The sequence below is a fragment of the Suncus etruscus genome, chromosome 1 (genome assembly GCF_024139225.1).
Source record: "Suncus etruscus isolate mSunEtr1 chromosome 1, mSunEtr1.pri.cur, whole genome shotgun sequence".
Classification (NCBI taxonomy): domain Eukaryota; kingdom Metazoa; phylum Chordata; class Mammalia; order Eulipotyphla; family Soricidae; genus Suncus; species Suncus etruscus.
This window is the reverse complement of record NC_064848.1, coordinates 120,696,658-120,717,367: the sequence shown is the minus strand read 5'-3', so window position 1 is coordinate 120,717,367 and position 20,710 is coordinate 120,696,658. Positions and strand designations below refer to the sequence as shown.

At 36.3% G+C, this 20,710-nt stretch overlaps 1 protein-coding gene across 1 annotated transcript in view; it reads left to right on the top strand.

Annotated features, from left to right (window-relative positions):
- Window positions 1-20,710, top strand: part of DOCK4 (dedicator of cytokinesis 4) — a 530,301-nt gene that overhangs the window by 466,785 nt on the left and 42,806 nt on the right. Inside the window, exons 36-39 of the mRNA XM_049782931.1 lie at window positions 3,059-3,152; window positions 13,219-13,367; window positions 14,876-14,962; window positions 17,086-17,190. Coding sequence (XP_049638888.1) covers window positions 3,059-3,152; window positions 13,219-13,367; window positions 14,876-14,962; window positions 17,086-17,190 — 435 coding nt within the window. The remainder of the gene's footprint in view (window positions 1-3,058; window positions 3,153-13,218; window positions 13,368-14,875; window positions 14,963-17,085; window positions 17,191-20,710) is intronic.

The following is a 20,710-nucleotide window of genomic DNA, read 5'->3' as shown; positions in this document are numbered from 1 at the left end:
AGCTGTTTCTAGGTCCCTCCTTAGATTATCACTAATTATTATAGGGTTGTGTTGGAAAGTGGCAGAAGACAATGGGAGAGGAACTGACTGCTCAGTAAGCTTAGACATTCTTAATTCTGTACTCCAGATTCAGGCATAGTCTCATAGATAATCTAAATGGAAAGGTTTTGCTTTTACCCAAGGAATCTTTCACTGTCTCCACTGTCATTTCTCAAGGCTTTCTATTTGAATATAAACAAGTAAATTTCCTCAACTGATAAAAAAAATAAGAGATTGTTTCCTTGGATAGAAGAGATTAATACTCTTCCCAAAGTATGTTTACTTAGCCTCCCATTGAGAATAAACCTGCTATGCAATAAAATCAGCTGTCCATATCAGCTTCACTTGAGACCATGAATTTATCTATCTTTATAGTAACCCAGAACAATCCTTTAAAAAGCTGTGGCACAAGCAGTAGGGCGCTTGCCTTGCACGCACTAACCTAGGTTGGACCTTGGTTCAAACCTCGGCGTCCCGTAAGGTCCCCCAAGCCAGGAGTGATTTCTGAGCGCATCGCTAGGAGTAACTCCTGAGTGTCAACCAGTGTGGCCCAACCCCCCCCCAAAGAATGTTAGATTTTGAAAACTCCTCTAATTTCAAATTAGCATAAGAAACAAAACTTTAAGGGAGAAAATACGCAACTTTGAAGCTAATTTTTTTTGTTTTTAATTCTTTTTATTGTTGTTGATTTTAGTTTGGGGCCAGACTCAGCAGACTTCGAAGGTTACTTTAGGCCAGGTGCTCAGAAATTACTCCTGGCAGGCTCTGGAAACCTTCTGGGATGTGGGATTGAACCCAGGTCAGCCACATGCAAGGCAAAAAAGCACTACCTGCTGTTTTATCACTCCAATGGGGCCCCAAGTATAGAATTCTTTTGGAAAGTTGTTGATGTTTTCCAGCATCAGTATGGTTCTCTTCAACGACTTTCTTCCTCTTAAAGCTTTTTCTTCACTCTGAAAAATCCAGTTTATATTCCTTTCAGAAGAACTCAGATGTGCTTCACAAATTCAGATTAAACTGTTGTATTAAGTTGACAAAAATGCATAATCTTTGAATGACTTATACTAAGAATTATAATTAATATTTTGGGTTTTATGTTATGAGTTTTGCTAGACATATGAAAGATTCTCACTACTTACTGGAGAGATGTTTTTCTTTCATTTTGCCTTTTGAGGAGAACTATTCATTTACAGAGTGATTGCTTATTTTGTTCTCAAAGAAAACTGTTTTTACCACAAAAGCTATTAGAGCAAATCATCCTTTAATAATGTAAAAACCTGCTGTGGGGTTGTTAGACTTGTGTTTATGGTACAACAATTCTTGCTAATTAAAATGATTTTTGTTATAATAAGAGAGAAGTGAATAGCATTATTTCCTTAGCTTTTTAAAGAATGCCAAGATTTACAGGAGACAAGATAAAACAGGAGGGAGGAAAATGATAGAAATGAAGGGGAAAAATTGTCTGATATGCTCAATGAAATGTCTATGTTACAAGGTTAAGATAGTTCCTTATTGAAGAATGGACACCTATAAGGTAAATAGACATTTATGCTACAAGAAAGTCTTAGAATTCAAACTCAAGTACAATTTAAGCAATCACAATAGCTGGGCACTATTCCTTTAACCAGTGCTCTCTGGAGCTAATGAGACCAGAAGTTTATAATTTATGGCCTTTTCTTTTTTTATAAGAGATCTTTTATTTGCTTTTGAACCACACCAGGCAATACTCAGGGTTTATTCCTGGTTCTGCAATCAGTAATTACTCCTGATGGGCTCAGGACAAATGTTCTTCCTTCAGGCTAACAACCTCTTACCCATAACTACTCATAGTAATCTAAGCTAAAATACGGTGAGTTAGATGGTATTTGCAAAACTTTCATACTGCACAATGTTCACTTACTGAAAGTACTTTCTTTAGGGTCGCATAGCATCATGGTTTTACTAGAATTCAACTTTGTATACATTTGCTTCTATGTTTAATAAGTTTGGCTATAACTAAAATTGTCTAACATGGTCAAAGAGTAATTGTGGATTCTTGCAGTCATTTAAAATGCCAACAAAATGTGTTCAAAACATGTATAAAAGCATTTTAGAAAAGTTTAGTATGATCCAAATACATTTTTTATAAACGAACTGTTTTTGGTGAGCATGCCCTTATAATAATCTTAAGTAAAACTTCTTAATGTCTTTAGTATTGGGGCACAAACAGGAACCTCTAGTACAAGAAACTTAGAAAAGTTATTTTAGAATTAAAGGCATTTGCATTAACTGTTTGCTTTTACATTGCTTTTTATTTATCATTACCTGTATATCACAGAGACTTTGTCCTTCCTTTAGAATAGTTCTTAAACATTTCCACTTGCAGCATTTTTTTGCCCAAGAAAGTCAACCATGACCAGGTTTATAAAATAAGTATGTAAATCAAGCATTAACTGATTATTAACCATAAACTTATTTGAAAACAAACATTTCATGACCTTTACATTCAGTTTAAGAAGCTAGTTTTTAGAGCAAATTGTGCTTGAAATGTGACATTAAGTAAATCATCATTTGAATAGCAATGATAACATTTAATAAATAGGCTATATGGTTTAAACATCTCTTATTACAAACTGTTCACAGACATTAAAACTAGCCTAAAGTAATCCAAAAGAAATGTGATTCAGTGTTAAAAAATATCACACACACCAACAGTTACCAGTCTATTCTATAATCATTAGGTAATATTTAACATGAAGTTGAATTAAAAATGCCACTGCCAGTAGTACCCGAGTGTAGTATCTATTTATGACCAGTTTTAATGAGAAGTTTATAATGTTCAAGCATTTGTCTTTTTAAAAATGCATCACGTTTTTTAAAAAATTCATAGCGTCATTTAATTTTTAAGATGTTTTTCGTGAAAAATTCATGACTTTAAGATAAATTTCATATGAAAAAATTCAATTATCTGGATTCAGTGAATAAAACTTTAGCCGAGATAGATATTGGAGACCTTACTATATTGTACTCTTTTTTGCAGAACTTCTATAAGACTGAACTCAACAAGGAAGAGATGTATATACGGTATATCCACAAACTCTATGATCTTCATCTTAAAGCGCAAAATTTCACAGGTATTTTTTGCCATTGGGATGTAGGGTGGAGGCTGGACACTGGTATTTTACATATTAAATATTGACATATTAAAATCTTTTATTTTCTAATTAAAGCTAAGAACTCAAGTATTTCTATTTTAAAATTAAGAACTTACTTTTAATCGGATTTATCAAGTACTCCATTTCTCTAACATATATAGTTCAGTACTGTTTACTACACTACCAGTATTTTTCCCTATCTGTATATTTTACATAATTTTTAGAGATGAATTTGCACATACCCAACTACAGTTATTTATACTTTACTACTTCCAGATAAATATAGCTTCATCATACTAATCCATTTTCTCACTTTATATTGTAATTATAGTATGTTTACATCCACATATGTTGAAAATCCCAATAGCTTGTGTCATATTTTTTATTTTCTATAGTGATAAATAACTATAGTTTTATTTTTTTTAATTTTTTAATTTTCTTTTTTATTTATTTATTTTATTTAACCAACTTTATTACATACATGATTGTATTTGGGTTTCAGTCATGTAAAGAACACCACCCATCACCAGTGCAACATTCCCATCACCAATGTCCCAAATCTCCCTCCTCTCCACCCAACCCCCGCCTGTACTCTAGACAGGCTTTCTATTTCCCTTGTACATTCTCATTATTAGGATAGTTCAAAACGTAGTTATTTCTCTAACTAAACTCATCCCTGTTTGCGGTGAGCTTCATGAGGTGAGCTGTAACTTCCAGCTCTTTTCTCTTTTGTGCCTGAAAATTATTATTGCAAAAATGTCTTTCATTTTTCTTAAAACCCATAGATGAGTGAGACCATTCTGCATCTTTCTCTCTCTCTGACTTATTTCACTCAGCATAATAGATTCCATGTACATCCATGTATAGGAAAATTTCATGACTTCATCTCTCCTGACAGTTGCATAATATTCCATTGTGTATATGTACCACCGTTTCTTTAGCCATTCATCTGTTGAAGGGTATCTTGGCTGTTTCTAAAGTCATGCTATGGTAAATAGTGCTGCAATGAATATAGGTGTAAGGAAAGGATTTTTGTATTGTATTTTTGTGTTCCTAGGGTATATTCCTAGGAGTGGTATAGCTGGATCGTATGGGAGCTCGATTTCCAGTTTTTGGAGGAATCTCCGTATTGCTTTCTATAAAGGTTGAACTAGACGGCATTCCCACCAGCAGTGGATAAGAGTTCCTTTCTCTCCACATCCCTGCCAACACTGCTTGTTCTCATTCTTTGTGATGTGTGCCAATCTCTAGGGTGTGAGATGGTACCTCATAGTTGTTTTGACTTGCATCTCCCTGATAATTAGTGATTTAAAAAAAAACTATAGTTTTAAAGTTTATATATAATTTGGTGAATAAATAGCTTTAAGAATCTAAGTGAATAAATATGGCCTACTTTATTTTTAATGAAGATGTAAAATTCTTATTATTATTTTCATTCACACTAAGAAGCCAGTTTAACTACTTTAACATAAAGTGGTTCCAGTGGTAAATCTTCTTTAGTTTCCCTTAATCTGAGAATGCTTTATTTTATACTTGCTCTTGAAACATATACTTACTAAATATAAAGTTTTAGATGGGTAGTGCTTTTGTTTCAGTACTTTAAAAATAGAGTTCTGTTGTCTGGACTTTGTGGTTTCTATGGTTTACATTCATTTAAAAATGTTCCCCAGGAATCAGACCAATAGTACAGCAAGTAAGGAGTTTATCTAGCTTGCAGCTAACCTGGATTCAATCCCTGATAACCACATGGTCCCCTGAACCTGACCAGGAGTGATGATTCCTGAGTGTAATAAGGAGTATGCCCTGAGCACCACACGTGTGGCTCAAAAACCAAAAACATGAATGAAAAAATAAATAAAAATAGAAAAAAGTCTTTTAAAAATGTTCCCTATTATATATTGGTAATTTCCTCTGAGTACTTTCAAAGCTTTATTGTGTCTTTCAGTGATTTATTTAAGATATATATGGCCATGGCTTCCTCCGTGTTTATTCTGCTTGTATTTACTGAACTTCTTAAATTTGTAAAATTATTTCCTTCAACAAATTTAGAAATTTTCAATATTATTTGCTAAACATCATTTTTGCCAAATTATTCTTTCTAGGTCTTTTGGACTTCTGATGATAATGAACATTAGTCCTTTTGGAATTATCCAGTAGTTTCAGGTTCTATGTTTCTTTCCATTTTTCTTCTTTTATTTTTCTCCTGTTGTTCAGATAAGATAATTTCTGATGATCCACTTCCAAGAAACTTTTTTTGGGGAGAGGGGGTGGTTATACTTTCCTGTGCTTAGGTCTTACTCCTGGCTCTTTGCTCAGAGATTATTTCTGGCATAGCTTAGAGGACCACATGTACTTGGAATTGGTCTGGGTTGACATGTGCAAGGCAGATGCTTTAATTCATGTACTATCTGCCCCCTTAACTATTTTTTAAATAGTTTGTTTATTTGCAAATAACCTTTGATTATCTTAAGACTGTTTACTTTCTCTTTTAAGAGTATATATGGCTATAGTAACTGCTATACACAACTCCAACACAAATCATTTTGGGCATTGCTATCTATTACTGTTGTATAATTTTGTTGTTTAATTTTATTAGCTTTTAATTTTACTTGTTTTTAATGTCAAAAATTGTAGATAGTATCTTAGAGGTTTGAATGTCATATAGTGAGATTCTAAATTCTGTCAAAAATCTTCTAGAAAATGTTGGCATTATCTGTTTGAGCAAACCATCTCTCCAGTTGATTTTAAACCTTGAGTTTCAAAATCACATTTTGGGGGCAAGAGAGATGGGTGTTTGCCTTGCATGCAGCTGACCCAGGATGAACCCGAGTTCAATTCCCAGCATCCCATATGGTCCCCCAAGCCAGTCAGGAGTGATATCTGAGCGCAAAGCCAGGAGTAACCCTGATCCCTGCCGGGTGTGGCCCTAAAATAAAATTAATAATAATAATAATAATAAATAAAAATCACATTGTGAATCACATTTCTGAAGATTTTGGTTCAAATATCTAGTTATTTTTTTTTGTTTTGTTTTGTTTTTGGCCATACCCGGCGGTACTCAGGGGCTACTTCTGGCTGTCTGCTCAGAAATAGCTCCTGGCAGGCATGGGGGACCATATGGGACACCGGGATTCGAACTAACCACCTTAGGTCCTGGATCGGCTGCTTGCAAGGCAAACACTGCTGTGCTATCTCTCTGGGCCCCAAATATCTAGTTATTAAAGCATTTGCAGTACTATTCTAATTTTTCCTGTGTGTGTAGCTGTGTATCATCCAACAGAGGCCTAAGATTAATACCAGGATTTATAACATTACTCATTTATAGCATTATTCATTTCTCAGAATCTTTTTTGTTACTGATTCTGGTTCATTCAACCCATGTGCAATTTGGGTTGAGTCAGAATGTTGTACACAGAATTTAAAGATCCCTTTTCTAGCAACTACTTCTCTATGATCTTCACTCTCTAACTCTTTTTGGCTTCTTTTCATACTACTCAGGCATGATCAAAGCCAAAGTACATAAAGCCAAGGCTTGACCCTCTCCACACTAATCCATGCTCTTGACAGTGGGTCTGCCCAAAGACCAAATAGGGGAAAAAAAAAAAAAGACCTGTATGGAAGTGCATCTGCTACTGTGATCACTACCACTGCAGGTTTGCTGCTTTGTTCCTGATTTCAGAGTGCAAGAGAAAAATCAGAAGCCTCTATCTTTCCAATCCAATGGAGATTTTTTAAACATGTTCCCACTGGCAGTTCCAGGAGATACAATTCTAAATCAGGAGATGAGAGGCAGAAACTCACCACTGTATGGATATTCTTTTGAGCCTGATTGACTATCTTGTCCTACTTTCACTTATTTTTCAACATTCTGCAACACTTTTTAATATATTCTGGCTGGAGTTCAGCTGTAATCACTAGGAAAGTCAGGGTAGAATATGCTTACTACTTCTTTATCAGACCAACACCCTTTTGTTGAATTTACAGACTACAAATCTTGGTCTTTAGCTTACTCTTCTGAGGAATTCCTGACTCATGAGTAGCCAGCCCTTCCTCAGCTTTTTGTCTACTCCAAATTAGATATGTTACTATATAGTTCTACAATATTAGTTTTTTTGTAATATCTCTATTTACTCAGAATGTTTTCTTTGATATTTCTTGATAGTATCTTTGATATTTCTCTCCTTAACCTTCAAATGACTGTTACGTTTTATTGATTTTCCCAGATTTCCAAGAAGTTTTCAAAATTATTTTCTTTTCATTGCTCCTACTTTCACTGTGTCAGTTAGGCTGTTTATTGTCATTCACCTGAACTCATTCTGGACTTCACCAGAGTTATTTACTAGGACAGCAGTCAGCAAACTTCAACCTATAGGACAACCATCTGATTCTTTAAAGACTGTTTTATTAGAGCTCAGTCACATACACTTGTTCACATATGTTGTTTGGCCACTGTTATATTCCAAGTTACTATTTGAGAACTGAGTAGATCAAAGACCAGATAATTTGCAAACATAAGTTATTTGTTGTCTGTCCCTCCTTGGGAGAGTACAGGAGGTAAAGTGCTTAGCTTGCCTTGCATGTACGGAATTCAGGTTTGATCCCCAACACTACACACGTGGTCCACTGAACACAGCCAGGGTATCACTAATGAGATTGGAACCAGAAATTAATGCTGAGCACTGCTGAATGTATTCCAGAAATCTCAAGAAAAATAAAAAAAGCAGTCCTTTCTCTAGCTATAACTCCATCAATTTATGTATTATAAAAATATATAGTTGATATTATTCAAGGTCTACCAAAACCTGTCTGTTCATGTCATATTAATATTTGTCCTTGGGTTTCTTTTCTTCCATTAGGATCAGCTCCATCACCAATTTTTTCAAAAATTCTTCACCTTCTTGAATATCTCTCCCTCTTCTTTCCATCACCAACTCCATGTTCCACACACCTAAGTTGATTTTTCTAACTATGTTCTGGTTGTAGTTCCATGTTCCATTAAATTGCTTAATATATCATTGTTTTATTTATTAATCCATGAGCATTATATCCGTAGATATGGATGGAGGGAGCAAAAAAGGAACAAGACATGGGTGGGAGCGATAGCACAGTGGGTAGAAACCCAGGTTTAATCCCCAGCAGCCCAGATGATCCCCCTATCTGTGAGAAATAATTTCTGAGTACAGAGCCAGGAATAACCCCTGAGTGCCTCTAGATGTTGTCCCCAAGACCCCCCAAAAAGGAATAAGACAACATATACTTTTTTTCTCTTATTTATTTCAGTTCTTAGAAAGTGACAAGCAATTGTGAGATTTAAAGACAAGCATCACTATTGAATGTTTGCAATTAAAGCTTAATCCTCCCCAATGCAGATTTTTCAGTAATTCCTAATCAAGCCCCATATTTCTTCCAATAGATATGCTGATAGATTTGATTGAAAATCCACCAGAAAAGAGATGGGAGAGGAATCTGAGTAAAAGCTGCTCAGAAATGTGATAGAGAGGTTTTGGTTCCCTGAAAAAAAATTTTTTCTCATCAATCTGACTGTTTTTTGGAAATGGATAAATAATTCTTCTTTATTTATTCACCTTGCCAGTTTTATACTCTACAAAGTCATAAGAGAAGTCCTTTTCCCATCTAACATTTTATTCATTTCTTTTCTGTCCTCATTTTTATATTGCCCTTGTAGAAAGTGAAATTGATGGAGAGACCCTTCTATTTTTACAGGATTCTGTTAAACTGGCCTGACTTCTTGAGCCTTCTATGACAGCGCCATCCATTCCTAACTCACCCACTCTTCCTATCTATCAGGCTTTTTTGCATATTGTTTTCTTCACTGTGCATTTTTCAATGTATATATGCCAATAGCAAGAGAGCACTCAGATTAAATATATGATGATGCTTTTTATTCAATGTTATAAATGCTTCTAAAAGGAATGGCTTTTGGAAATCTTGGCTATGATTTATTCCCTCTTTAAAACATAAAGTTTTATTCTAAAGATGTAAAAGAGTAATAATATAGCACATTGCCCTAAAAATCTACAGCTACCTACTAAGAGTGTTCAAAATCAGCCTCGGCAAATCCCTGTATGTTTCCAACCTCATATGGAGACTTGGGATATGACTCGAAGTGATGGAACACATATCTGACATAGATGAGACACTGAGTTCAGACCCTGGCTCAGCACAGCTTCAAAGGACTTCCTAAGTGTAGTACTGGTGGCCTTTGGCAACATCAATATCATGCACTTTACTGGTGAACCATCAGACCAACATCCTATATTGCTGGACAGTGGCCATGCTCCCCCTGCATTGCTCCTTTTCTTCTCCTAGCAAAGCTGAGTGTAACCCCTGGAATTTTAAAAAAGTATTTATGGTTTTTAATTAAAATGCATAGTTTCCTTTATAACACAATGCAGTTCAACCCAAATATACATCACATTTACCAGAACCAAATTCTAAATCGGGTGCCATTTGTCTTCACAAACTACCCTCATGAGCCTTATCACTCACTTGTCAATTTCTGCCAAAGACTTGTCAGGTATTTTCATGTTTTCACAGACTTTCCGTGGGACAGCTACTTTATTCTTGACCTTTTGGCATCCTCTGGACCCTTTCAGAGCAAATGTGATTTGGAAGACAGTTTGGCACTAGACACTCTTTAGTACCACGATTCCCCTTTTTAAATTTTTCACTGTAAACTTTTTATCACTGTAGTATATTTATAGATCATTTGCTATCTTAAGTATTTGATATGTGCTTCTCATGACTCTAAATGCATTCCCAGCTTGCAGCTGTGTTGCTCCAGGACATTTCATCTGCCCAAGTTGAAACTCTGTGTTCTTCAACAACCTCCTTTTCCCTTCCTTCCCAGCCCTTGCCCCCACCAATCTGTCTGAATCTATGAATCGAACCTTCAGTGTTCTTCTCTGAAGGAAAGATTTCGCTCTGTTCTCAATGTTTTCATATGAAATTATGAGTTATCACAAGGATATTTTTTGTATGCTCAGATGGTGTGAGAGACAGAAAAGAAATCTGAGAGACAGTGATTAAAATGCCTAGACTGGTACATCAAGAGAAAAAAGTTATTTTGCTTTTAGAGGGAAAGGCCTGAGGAACAGGGCTGAGGCACATGTGTGAACCTACGTTGTCAGAGGGGAACCCCATTTTGTTCATATGACAGAAGCAGGATGTGGACAAAGAGCAAAGACGCATATGGAATTTTTTTAGAGTCTTGGCATTTATCATAAGAATATGTAAGGGATTAAAAATTAGGAAAATTGGGGGCTGAGCAACATTACAGCAGGTAGCGCATTTGATTTGCATGTGGGGAAACTGGGTTGAATCTCCAGCCTGCCAGATGGTCTCCTGAGCGTGCCCAGAGTGATTTCTGAGCACAGAGCCAGGAGTAACCCTGAGTGGGACTGGTTGTGGCCAGAACACCAAAAAAATAAATTTAAAATAATCAGGAAACCTGGGGCTGGAGAGATAGCAGCACAGTGGTAGTGCGTTTGCCTTGCAAGCAGCCAGTCCAGGACTAATGGTGGTTCAAATCCCAGCATCTCATATGGTCCTCCATGCAGAGAGCCAGGAGTAACCCCGGAAACCTGCCGGTATGGCCCAAAAACAAAAACAAAACAAAACAAAAAAATCAGGAAACCAGCTCAAATCATTTCATTTTCAGGGAGAAATCTAGAAGGCTCTTTAATTTTGAGCACGGGGTCAGGAATGCCACTCAGTCGTCAAGCTCTTGCCTTGGATGCGTGAGATTTCTGGAATCTTTTTTTTTTTTTTTTTTTTTTTTTTTTATTCCGGCAGCTTGCCTTGGGTCACTTCTGGTTCTGAGCTCAGAAATCACTCCTGGCAGGTTCGGGGGACTATATAGGATGCCAGAGATTGAACCTGGGTCAGACACGTGCAAGACAAACTCCTTAATCGCTGTGCATAGCTCTGGCCCTGGGATCTATTCTTGGCACTATTTTAAAAAGTTTCAGCACAGGGCTGATGATCAAATTAATATGAATCATTCTTGTTCCATCAGAAGTAGTTTCCCATGGCAACCTGCATCATGCTGATTCAGCTGTTTCTGTATCTGTCAATTAACTAACTTGTCTCAGATTCAATTCTTCAAGAAAGGTCGGTCAGTACTCATGCAACAAAAGTGTCTGTGTGCCTACCAGGCACCTTTCTCATCCTTGATGCCACTGGTTCAGCTTGCATTTTGTTTCTTTCAGCAAAAGCTGACAGTGAGGTTAAGAGGCTTCTTAGGAAAGAATAGTGGGCCTACTCTTATTTTGTATCTTAGGAAAGAACAATGGGAAAATGTGAGTGAAGGGAATGGTAGGAAGCAGGCTTTGGGCAACCTTCTCTTTCACTATAGGAAGCTAAAAAGGCATACTGAAAACTACTGAGCATCGTTGGATGGTTTTAATCAGGGGGAAAAATGATCTGTGCACAAACTAAATGAAGGAGGATTAGAGACTGCTGGTGGGTTATAAAAGCTTTTGCAACGGTCGTTGAAGCCAGGAGGTTGAGTTCACCATCAATAATTGAAGAGAAAAAGGACCAGAGCCTATGCCTCATAGAACTTCTTCAGGACAAGGAAAATATGAAAGGAATGCAAGCCTTTCTTATTATTACAACTATATTTTACACATTGAAATGACCCAATCATAGTAATGGAAATTATCCTTCTTACTTTAGAGGTCTATGCATAGTTGCCTGTAAGATTGAAATGTAATGAAGAAAAAAAATTACCACATATTTATATTAGGTTAAAAACTACTATGAAATCTTTCAAGACATGCAGGGATGATAATTAAATGGAATAATAACAAAATAAAATTAAATTTGTCTATTTAATTCAATTTAGTAAATGGCCATTATGATACTATAGAGAAAAATATTATAGTGCTTTATTGGTGCAATGAATTCTAGTTTCTAGTCTTGATCTGTGACACAGTTATGCTGCAAAAAAAGAAAATACATGCAGAATAGCAGGTATTCCACACTCCCTTAATCCTACAGGTATTCACGGGGTAAAAACAAAAAAAAATCACCCTTTGTAAGTTACCCTAGTAAATAATAATAACATTGAAGATATAATGACTTCATTAGCTACTACTAAAAATTTGGGGGCCAACCAGGACAGTCAAGCACATAACACACAACAAACATTTGTCTCTCACTCTTGCTCTCTCCTCCATCTCTGTGTCTTTCCTGCTTTTCCTTACAGCCTTCATATGCCACTCAGCATGTCTGCTCATTCTTATCCCTTTTCTATTGCTAGATTTGTTTCTTTTTCCACTCTGTCAAACTTCTTCTCTTGCTTCTTCATCCATATATTCTACTTATACTCTGATACCTTCATTCTAAGAACAGTTTCAAGTGTTTCACATTTTTTATTATGTAGAAGAATTTAGCCACCAGTTTTGGTTTCCTAAGCAAGCTCTTTGGAAAGTGTTTACGGTCCTATCCCATGGCATTTCCCTGTCAGATAATGGTGTCTTTCTCCAGTACTTTTTTGAGTCCATTATAAGAAGAAATCCTTAAACATTTTAATGTACCAGTAGCTAACACACATAGAAAAATGAATGAGGGCCGGAGAGATAGCATGGAGGTAAGGCGTTTGCCTTTCATGCAGAAGGTCATCGGTTCGAATCCTGGCGCCCTATATGGTCCCCCGTGCCTGCCAGGAGCAATTTCTGAGCCTGGAGCCAGGAATAACCCCTGAGCACTGCCGGGTGTGACCCAAAAACCACAAAAAAAAAAAAAAAAAAGAAAAATGAATGAAATAGAAATGAGTTTGTGTGTGTGTGTAAAGGATGGGGAGAGAAAATAGGGAGTTAAAAGATTAAATTTAAATCTTTGATAATCCATATCCCTGGATATGCCATCATTAACTTGCTACATGTGTCCTGTACATTTTCCTTCAGTGTCATGAAATTTAGAAAATTGTGGTTTCCATAATTTGTTGGAAACCAGTCCCAGTTTAGGAGAAGCTGCTTAGTGTCTCATCAGAATTGATGTCTTCCCATTGGACTTTCAGAGGCTGCATATACTCTTTTGCTATATGATGAGCTGCTGGAATGGTCTGATCGACCTCTTCGGGAGTTCCTCACCTACCCCATGCAAACAGAGTGGCAGCGCAAGGAGCACCTGCACCTCGCCATCATCCAGAACTTTGACCGAGGCAAGGTAAATGGCACCTCCTATTTGTGGCCTTTCTGAGATGATTGTGTCACATGTCTTGTATTTTTAGTCCATGTATGCCCATATTCTTGGCCAGGGCTCTCATATTAAGATGCACATAAAAAGTGCACCACTTGAAAGTATAGGTTCCCTGGCCCTGGTCCAGACATACTGATTTTAAAAATTGGGCTTTGGGCAAGGAATTCTATAACTTTGATAAAGCTACAGGAGATTTAATGTATCTCCAACATGTATGAGGCATGGTCTTCACTTGGAGAAGCACTGAAGTAGAAGTTTTGACACTCAATTATTTTATTCTCTGGGGAAAAAAAAAATCATCGCTCACTTACTTCCCCAGATTGCCATTCATACTGCCCTAGCCAACATTTTTGTAAAGTGAGATAACAGAAACAATTTGGTTACAAAATTGAATTTCACTCATCATATATTTAGAGATGTAGTAGAATATTGAAAAAAATTGATTTGAATACTTCGGATGTTTTTGGTGATATCTTAGATATCTTCCAAACTGATAAGGTCAAACAGAAAATTCAAGTCCAACCAGCAGCTATCATTCTTTTACAAACTAAAATTAGTTATATCTAAAAATGTGCTGCAAGGAAATTGCTTCTTCCTATCTTCCTCTATTTATCAACTACATTGATATATCATTGCATTAATAGCAAGGAAATGCCATTGTGCCCTCTGTTGTAACATTTTCACTGTAGGATTAAACTGTTATAAAATCATGGTATATACATACCCATTCACAGAAATCTGTTTTACATCAAGGTTTGCACACTGTGCCCAAAGCATGAGTCAAAGCCCACAATTTAAGAATTGCATTTGCATTTTATATGGTTGAAAGAAATCAAAACAAGAATGGTATTTGATGAGTGACATTTTTTACATGAAATTCATATTTGAAAGCCTGTAGATTAAAGCTTTAAGGAAATACAGCTAAAATCGTTCATGCAGTTGACTATACTCTATAGCCCTTTGCAAAAAAAATTTTTTTATGACACCTATGCATCATCACAGAATTCTTGCATTTCTTCTGAGAGCAATCAACTGAGTTAGACTTTCACATCTTACAAGTGCAGTGGAACTAAACAAGGAATTCAGCATGCCAGTTGTATATAATTGGACCTTAGAGGTCAGTGGTAATTATTCCCTCTGCAACGCTGAGGTCTGTTTATTCATCTATTTGGCCATGGTGGAGCTGGTGTTATTTTGAGATGATGCTTCTGTAATGAAACCAGAAAATGTTTTTGCACATGTGCTAATGGCTGCTGTGGTGGAAATTCATTTCCAACTTCCTGCTGAGTCTTAATGATTTTCATGTTAATTACATAGATGGTTCACAGTTAAAAAGTACAGTCATGCTGTTAAAGGTCAGTTATGAAGATTCAGTAATTAGTCTTGTTATCTGAAAGTTTTGAGGTCACCTCTTGACCTCGGGGTAGAAATAAGTCAATATTTGGGAATTGTTACATTCATGTCATTGTCCACAGTGTTGGGAGAATGGTATCATCTTGTGCCGGAAGATTGCAGAGCAGTACGAGAGCTATTATGATTACAGAAACCTAAGCAAGATGAGGGTAAGCATTCTAATCACACACACCCTAGCATCTTTTTTCTTCAGTTAACTCTCTGGTGTGAAATTCATCTTAAGATTATCCTAATGGTTTTATAGAAGCCATTTTAAAGATTCTTGACTTCTGAAGCATACTCAGTTACTTATTTATAAAATAGCAAATTGGTTTGTTGGGTACTATAATATACAAAATGTGAGCCCCTGGTCTATTCTAAAAATATATAATCTAATCATATTTCTGTAAAAATGTACCATTTAGTAGAAATGACTAACTAATCCAATTCTTAAAACTTATTATGGGGGCCAAATCTCCTTACCTTCTAGAAAATGTTTTATATGCTCAAGCTAGTCAAGGTCTTTGTATCCAAGGAGTGTAGTACTTTATATCCCTGAGCCAGGTTGTATATATTTTCTCTTCTTTCAGGTTCAAATAAGTCCCTCTTGCCTTCTAAGCCCTTATCCTTTACAGTCATATTTTTCACCATCATGTAATATTTAAGCTCTTCAGAATTTCTAAAATAGGATCATTAGCTTATATAATATATTCTTAAAGGTTATGAAGTTGCCTTTTAATTCGGAAGTAGCAATTTACCAGATGATCTGTAAACTTTAATAGCTCATAAAATCCTTATACCCTACACGTAGCTTATTCAAGCAACAGGACTGGACCCTGTATCTCTGGCATAGTATTTCATGTCAGCAGATCATCATTATCTCTCTGCCCATGAAAACCAAAAGGGGAAAAACTTTGTTTCATTTCAGTCCATCACTCAGGTCCTGGCAGACACTGCAATTTTATATAAGAATGATGCTGTGCTTCTCTTGGCGTCCAGTCCATGTAACAGAAGTGAGGTTACAGTATTTACCCGGGAGAACCCTTGGGTGCCATAGTCACTCCGATTTTTATAAACCCAGAGCATTACACTTCATGCTAACTGCTCTTTTGGGTACTGTTACTGAAGCTGGGGGAAGAGAAAGTTTTCTAGTGCAATATTAGTCTTTCTCTAGAAGCCCTGGGGATGATAATACCATGAATGAGAAGCCATAAGCTTTATGTGCTTCATAGTTCCAATACTGTCAAAGACACACTGAAGAGCTTTCAGTCCAGATAGTGCTTTGCACTGGCAGCCTCCTTTGCTGGTTTGTTATTTTGCTGGTTCATCCTTCAGCCTAGGCAAGGTCATACTTTCCAAATATTCTAAATTATTATATCCATGGTAGAAACAAAGCCATAGTAGGCAAAACTGGCATTAAAATTCTCCAGAAAGGCTTTGGTTCTAATAATTCATGTTCATTTCTCTTTATTTAACATAGATGAAAAAAGTAGAGAAAAGCATTCCTCTTTTGTCAATTGTGTACATAGAAATCATTTTCTTTTGAATGAGGTCGTACAATATACTTTTAGGCAGGTTGGCAAATATCTTTGTGTCCTATATGTCCTAAAGCAGGGGTCCTCAAACTTTTTAAACAGGGGGTCAGCTCACTGTCCCACAGACCATTGTAGGGTCAGACTATAGTATAAAAAAAAAACTATGAATTAAATCCTACTCACACTGCACATAGCTTGTTTTAAAGAAAAAAGGAATGGGAACAAATACAATATTTATAATGAAGAACAAAATTAAATCAATAGACTTACCAATATTTCTATTGGGACTATGGGCCTGCTTTTGGTGGGTTGTAGTTTGAGGACCCCTGTCTGAGACTGAGAGAAGTTGAGAGACAGAGAGAAAGAGGAGTCAGAGAGTAGGGCACATTTCCCACATTTCCCACACATGAGCACTGCGGGCTCTCTAAGAGTCAGCAACTAAACAGGACAGCTAGCAATGACAAAACACCCAGCGGGCCAGATAAATGTCCTTGGTGGCCCTCAGTCCATATTTTAAGGAACCCTGCCCTAAAGAATTTAATAATTGTGTAGAGACTGTATTACTTGGAAAACGTAAAACTTTCACCTTCATTTATAGAATGGTTTGCTCATTCTTTTCTTTTAGTACAGAAAGGGAATCAAACTTTGCTTTCTGAAAACAAAAGTAAAATTTTCCTTTATATAAGAGAAAGGATATTTTCTAGAAATTAGTGAAATTGAAAGGGGAGATGAAATATTTAGCAAATCTCTTTTCTTAGATGATGGAAGCTTCCTTGTATGACAAAATTATGGACCAGCAACGCCTTGAACCAGAGTTCTTCAGAGTTGGATTTTATGGGAAAAAGTTCCCATTTTTCTTAAGAGTAAGTAATATACTGTTTGCCCTCATACTCTAATGTAGAAGCAATGAAGAAAACAGGTATTAATAATGCTGTATCATTTTCAAGTAGGCAATAAGCACTTAACCTTTTGAGTTCATAAACACCATACTCACCTAAAATAATTTAAGTAAATGCTAAGATATCCAGCAATCTTTTTGTTTGTTTGTTTGTTTTTTGTTTTGGTTTTTGGGCCACACCGGCAATGCTTAGGGGTTACTCCTGGCTGTCTGCTCAGAAATAGCTCCTGGCAGGCACGGGGGGGGGGGGGGGGGGAATCATATGGACACCGGGATTCGAACCAACCACCTTTGGTCCTGGATCGGCTGCTTGCAAGGCAAATGCCGCTGCGCTATCTCTCCGGGCCCTCCAGCAATCTTTTGATTCTTCTTCTGAAGTTTTGTTGTTGTTGCTGCTGTTTTATTTTTTGTACAATACCCAGCAATATTCAGGGATTATTCCTGGCTCTGTGCTCAGGAATTAGTCTCGGCAGTGTTCAAGGGACTATTTGGGATGCCAGTTTCAACACAGGTTAGCCATGTGCAAGACAAGCACCCTGCCTGTTATACTGTCTCTCTACCCACTCATCCCCTTATTCCAAATTTTCTAAGTTCAGTATATTTTTATAAACAATTTTTGGTCATTGTAGTTGTTTCTCAAGTGTCATAGTTGTTTTCTATATGTATTTGGCTACCCTCCCTGTTATACTATCTCTCTACCCACTCATCCCCCTCTTCCAAATTTTCTAAGTTCAGTATATTTTATGAACAATTTTTGGTCATTGTAGTTGTTTCTCATGTGTCATAGTTGCTTCCCATGTGTATTTGGCTAATGGTCTCTATTCAACTCAGTCTACAACTGCTATGTGTTTGCATTAAAGATAAATGGCAGGCCATTGCAAGACTGGGAATTGCAGACTATAGAAAATTTAGCAATTTTTTTATCCTATGAATATCATACTTCTATAATTATATGAAGAATGTAGTTTGGCCTAGTTGATGACTTTGTGAGAAGGTAAATGTCATCCAGAAAAGAGACTCAATTTATTATTTGTACAAACAGGAAACTTTCCAGACATCCTAAGCTTACTACTAAATAATGTTTGACTCCTGTTCACTTTGGTTCACATAATTTATGTTCTTGGGTATTTACTAAACACATATATACAAATATACATACATGCATACATATGTATACAAATATATGTATTATATACAAACATTTGTTGGGAAAGAACCTGTACTACCTCCCTTTTTAGGCAGCTGAGGAGAACTATGTAGTATAATTTGTAACGTGAGTGAATTCATTATAAATTTTAATTCAGAATATGTTATTGCTTGCTATTTGGGATGACTTAAATCCTGTTACAAGAGAAAAAGAAACATTTTTACTTCACTTTACAGTCTTGGACTCATTTGCTTTTTAGAAATAACATTGTTTATAATAAATATCATGAACAATGTTTCTAGCAGATAAATTATAAATATATTGACTATATTTATTTACAGTTTAATATATTCCACATTATCCATATGCAGATTTATTTTTGTATCACGTGAAACAGTCAAATTTTAACAAGTTGATGCCCTCTCTGACTGAAATAACTGAGTAGATATAAATAAAATCTCTTTGTTGTGCTAAAAGAGAACCAGCATATGACTATGCTTGGTCATAAAGCTGACTCTGCAGTTGAATCTGCCTACAGGCAGAGGGAAACTTGATTCTAGATCAAAACCGATGATAATTTCAGAGCATTTGGCTAAATTTGGAAGGCTAGTTTTGAAAGTAGACATGTTGTCATCAGCAACCCTCTATAGAGGGCACTGTAGCACTGTGGGTGGCACAGAAACTTGGAAACAAATGCAAGTGCCCAAATGAACTCACAGAAACTCTGCAGAGCGATTGCTCTGTTGCCTCAAAATCTTGCAAGTAAAAGATAACTTTTTTCTCATCATGTTCATGTACACACAATAGGTACAGTATTTAGATTTGGAAATTATATTAATTTCAGATGGTGTTCAACATTGTTTCTTTACTTATTTTTTGTTTGTTTATTTTTTGTTTACTTATTTTATTTTTGTTTGCTTGTTTTGGAGTAACACCCTATGGTACTCAGGGTTCACTCCTGGTCTGTGCTCTGAAATTATTCCATATGGGGATTGAACCCAGGTCAGCTGTGTGTAAGGCAGACATCCTCCCCGCTGTGCTATCACTCCACCCCCTACTTTTGTATTTTAATGTTCTTTTAAGTGTCAGAAGAGATAGGTCAGATTAGAGGATAGGGTGCTTATCTTATAGGCAGTTGATCCAAGTTAGATCTCCAGTACCACATATGGTCCCCCAGGAACTGCCAGCAGTGAAATCTGAGTACAGAGCCAGCAACATCTTGCATACCACCAGGAGTATCCCTAAACAAAAAAATTAGAATAGGGCAAAGGAGAAGACTCAGGTCAGGTACAGTTTTCTTGCATGTATAAAGATGGAATTTGATCCTGAACTCATCCCCTCACAGCTTCCACGCTTTATGAGGTACAATCCTGAATGTCCCTAAGCACCACTAGGTATAGGCGTGGATGGAGACTTAGCACAGCTGGCTTGAACAGTGCTGCATCACTCGAGATGGCCATGTATCACTCATGATGACCTTAGACTCCGTGAGAACTGTGGGAGAAAGCCAAAACCCCCAAAAAAGATGAATGTTATTTTAGATTAAAGAAAATGCTAGCTCTATGTTAAAGAAAATATCAGACAATATAATTATATATTCTACATTAAATAATGTTGATGCTTGCAGACCAATTCTGTCATAAGATTTTTTTATATTTATGAAGGAAAAAACCCAGAAAAAATTCTAATATCGATTCTGATTTCTACTAGTACTTTTGCTTAAAGAGCACTAATTATCTATTATTTTCAATTAATATCAGTAAAATGCATAAAGTTAAAAATGAACAAGTCATTTTAGTATCCCTAATTGTTTTACCTAAGCCTGCTCTTTATTACTGTACTTTAATATTTAGATGTATGAAATTTGATTTCAAGAAAATATGTAATGACTTATAATCATAAGTACCAATTAGGGGAAAAAAGGCAAAATGATCCTTGAAAATTTTAAGGAAGTCCATTGTGGTTGCTGAGGTCTGAACAAGTGGGAGAATTGAATGCGTTGTAATATAGGAAGGAAAAAAAGAAATTCTAATAGTCCTTTCCATCATGATAAAGGCTTTATAACTTTTTTGTTGTTGGGTTTGAGGATCTTATCTAGTAGTAATTAAGGATTTCTCCTGGCTTTGTGCTCAGGGATCATTCCTGATGGGACTTAGGAGACCATATGTGTTGCTGGGGATAGATCCTATTTCAGCAAGGCTTGTGTCCTACCTGCTATACATAGTTTTGATATAAGATTTGCATTTTATTTTATTTTATTTATTTTTTTGGTTTGGGTGTCATACCTGGCGGTGCCCAGGGATTATTCCTAGCCATACAATCAGAGATTACTACTGGT